This window comes from Rhopalosiphum padi, chromosome 2, assembly GCF_020882245.1.
Source record: "Rhopalosiphum padi isolate XX-2018 chromosome 2, ASM2088224v1, whole genome shotgun sequence".
Lineage (NCBI taxonomy): Eukaryota > Metazoa > Arthropoda > Insecta > Hemiptera > Aphididae > Rhopalosiphum > Rhopalosiphum padi.
This window is the reverse complement of record NC_083598.1, coordinates 20,946,592-20,949,935: the sequence shown is the minus strand read 5'-3', so window position 1 is coordinate 20,949,935 and position 3,344 is coordinate 20,946,592. Positions and strand designations below refer to the sequence as shown.

Sequence of the window (3,344 nt, the reverse complement as noted above, 5' to 3'; positions counted from 1 at the left end):
CTTTGGTTGTATTTATTTTTGAAGAGGGCTATCATCTTTTAATGTAAAGTTTGAAGTGTCCCACATTCCAATTACTAATTAAATGGTCCACGGAACTTCATAATCAGGGTTCAGGACTTATAGAACTAAAAAATCACTAAAATATATGCTTATATATGACCCAATAGACTTAAAAATAAAAATGAAACACCTATATTCTTTAATTCTAAGTTTGGCTCTTGTAATAATAGTAATAATAATATAATTTCTCATGATTAACAAGTAATGTGTTTATTTCAGTAAATATTTGTCAAGTAAATAAAATAAATGATAAAATATAAAAGTTAGTAAACTATTATGGTTTACAATTTTATTTTATTTCTCCTTAACTTAAATTATTGGTCCTTTATCATTTCAATACAAATAATAATAAAATGATGATTAAAGATAGTTTTTTTAAATATTAGTATCATTATTTTTGGATGATAATATTTAAATTAAATAAACCTTAATGTTAAATAATAAATTTTACTTTGAAGACTAGAATAATTTCTATCTGTTTATTAATTAATAGTTCTTAGATTGAGTGAATTAATATTTATATAATAGATCAACAAACATCTATCCCATACAGCTACTACAGGTTGATGGAGGAGCTGGAGCAGATGTACTAGGGCCAAATCCACCAAAACGTCGTTGAGGTCTCACAGTCCTATAAAATAAATGATGCATGTATTTTAATATATTGAGATAAATAGAAATTTATTTTGAAATCTTTTAATAAAAATCAAATTCCAATAAAGTATTCTTACCCGTTTGAAGAACCAGGGCGCCTGTATGTAACTGTATATTGATTACCCCATCTAGTTGAGTTAGGCCTTACTAAACTTTGAACACTGAAAAATTGATAATTATATTTGTTTTATATAAATACTAAAATTAATAAGCTTTACTCAGTAAATTTCTGTGGGTATAAAGAGAATGGCCGAACAAGAAAAATGATGCTCGATGTGCAGATTTTAAATGTTTATATTCTTAAGCTATTAAAAATGTATGTTTAATACATGTGTGACAGGTACATAAGTTGTATGTTATCTAATAGTTATCTACACATTTTCATATTCTATTTTTAATACGTTAATAACTTGTTACAATTATATCATTCGTATATGCTTTGTCGTCTAGACGTATAGATGAGTACGGTGTTTGATAAACGTGTGGGTATTTGTAAGATATTGATGGTGTAATACTATGGATACTGTCGACTGCCAAGGATAATTCTGACAAAGAAAATCAAAACTACAATACTTATTGAAATTATGGCAGCAGAGTTCAAGAATTTTGGTATGTGCTATTAGCGTAAAAATAGGATTTTAGAATGCTGTTTTATTATAGTCAAAATTGAGGGATCGAGAATCATAATTACCAATAATAATTCAATAAATAAAACCAGGATCAATAGGTTCAAAGAAGAGAGCACACAGCATTTTAAAAAATAACAAATTTCTTCACCAACTTTTAACCACATCAAGAACATCATAAATCCACACACAGATGCTCAAACACAAAAAATTGGGTGTTTATGGAGATACTTAAAAATAAAATGTTAAATCACGTGGAGCAACAAATCTACTCGAATTTTAGGAAGATAATGGTGTTCAGTCCATCTGACCATTGCCTTTGAAAATTTTTTAAGAGACCTAAGACATTTGTATAAAATAATTATAATTTAAATGACAACTGTGAAACTACAAACTCCAAGAAAAATGTTTAGGTAAGTTATGAAGACATTTTTTCGCATAGATAGCATACAAGTTACGACATATGTATCAATAAGGCATAAGGAGTTTTTTTTAATAATTAAAATACTCACAAAAATGAAACAAAGTTAATAACACCCCAAAATGTATCCACTATTTTTTTTTTTCATGGGAACAGTTTCATGTAAATTTCCACCTAAAATGTAAAAAATAAAAGAGTATTATTAATATTGTGTTTAATAATAAATACTTCTGAATAAATTAAAAACGTACATGAATTGTGTGGAATAGATTTAAAAAAATATTAAACATAGTACTCATTCAACAATAATTGTAATACACAATTTAATAATACCTCTGTGGAGGTAAGCTATACTTTATCTAATTATATATTTGATAAAAATGAATATTATTTAAAAAAATTAAAAAACCCTAATCTATTGTCTTTTTCTTTCACCATCCAAACTATATAATATAATTTACATAATAACATGTACTTATTGTACATATTAGTATAAATCAGCGGTTCTCAAACTTTTTTTTTTTTATGTACCACATAGGTATATTATCAATCAATGCGTACCATTAATAACTAAAAATAGAACGATTCAAATTCCAAATTGTACTGTTAAATACATTTATTTTAAATAATAAGGCAGTAAAATGCTACAACTACAGTATAATAATTTTTTATTTATGTATTAGTTTTTTAAAATAAGATATGAATTAAATAATTGAATGAGTTTATTATCTAAAAACAGCGCTCTGCATACCACCCATGTAGTATTTCGCGTACCACAGTTTAAGAACCGTTGGTATAGATTACAATTAATTTGAATAAAAACTAAGAATTATTTAAAAATGAAAAAAAAAATATTTCAAGATCTTAATCTGAAATACAAAACACACAATGTCACACATAATCTAATAAAATGAATTACTATTTTACAAATATAACAAACATTTTATACATATTAATTTTAAGGTACAAAACTGTACATTATATTGTTGGCCTTCAGAATATTAATAATTAATTAATAATTAGCAATAAACATAAAATACACAATATAATTGTTGGACTTGTTATAATTTTAGAATGAATTCGTAATAAAATTAATAAGCATTATTCATTAAAACATTACAATATTATTCATTAAATCAGTCTCCATAAACAAATTTATATAAGAGACAACAAGTTAATTATTAAAATTTGACTCACTTTGAGATATGTAAACCATTTTACTTTGATGTTAATTGTTTTCTTATACTATAAAAACGAAGTTATTCCTTGTCAAATTGTTTTAAATTTAAGACTCATGTAAAATCTAAATTTCCATAACAACTAATAATAATCAAGACGGACAAGTATAATAACTAAATATTGTTTACGGTTAACTGTATTATATATTAATAAGATTAATAAGACAACAACATTATATTATAAATTATTATTATGATGATTTCTGATTTGATGAATGATAATCAATGCTTATTGTTTTCATTAGTTTGATTTACTTCTTCTTTGTTATCAATGCCACGTAAATAATGTTTACCATCAGTCGGCGACAGCTGACCTTGAAAGAGCTAAACATCTGATCAACTTCG

At 25.0% G+C, this 3,344-nt stretch overlaps 1 protein-coding gene across 1 annotated transcript; it reads right to left on the bottom strand.

Moving 5' to 3' along the window:
- Nucleotides 1-254: 254 nt before the first annotated feature.
- On the bottom strand, nt 255-3,224 carry LOC132923322 (selenoprotein K-like). The gene is given in 5 exon segments (XM_060987233.1): nt 255-691; nt 792-875; nt 1,853-1,905; nt 1,907-1,935; nt 2,959-3,224. Coding segments are annotated over 5 exon segments (276 nt in total). The 5' UTR covers nt 2,978-3,224; the 3' UTR covers nt 255-600.
- Nucleotides 3,225-3,344: the final 120 nt, after the last annotated feature.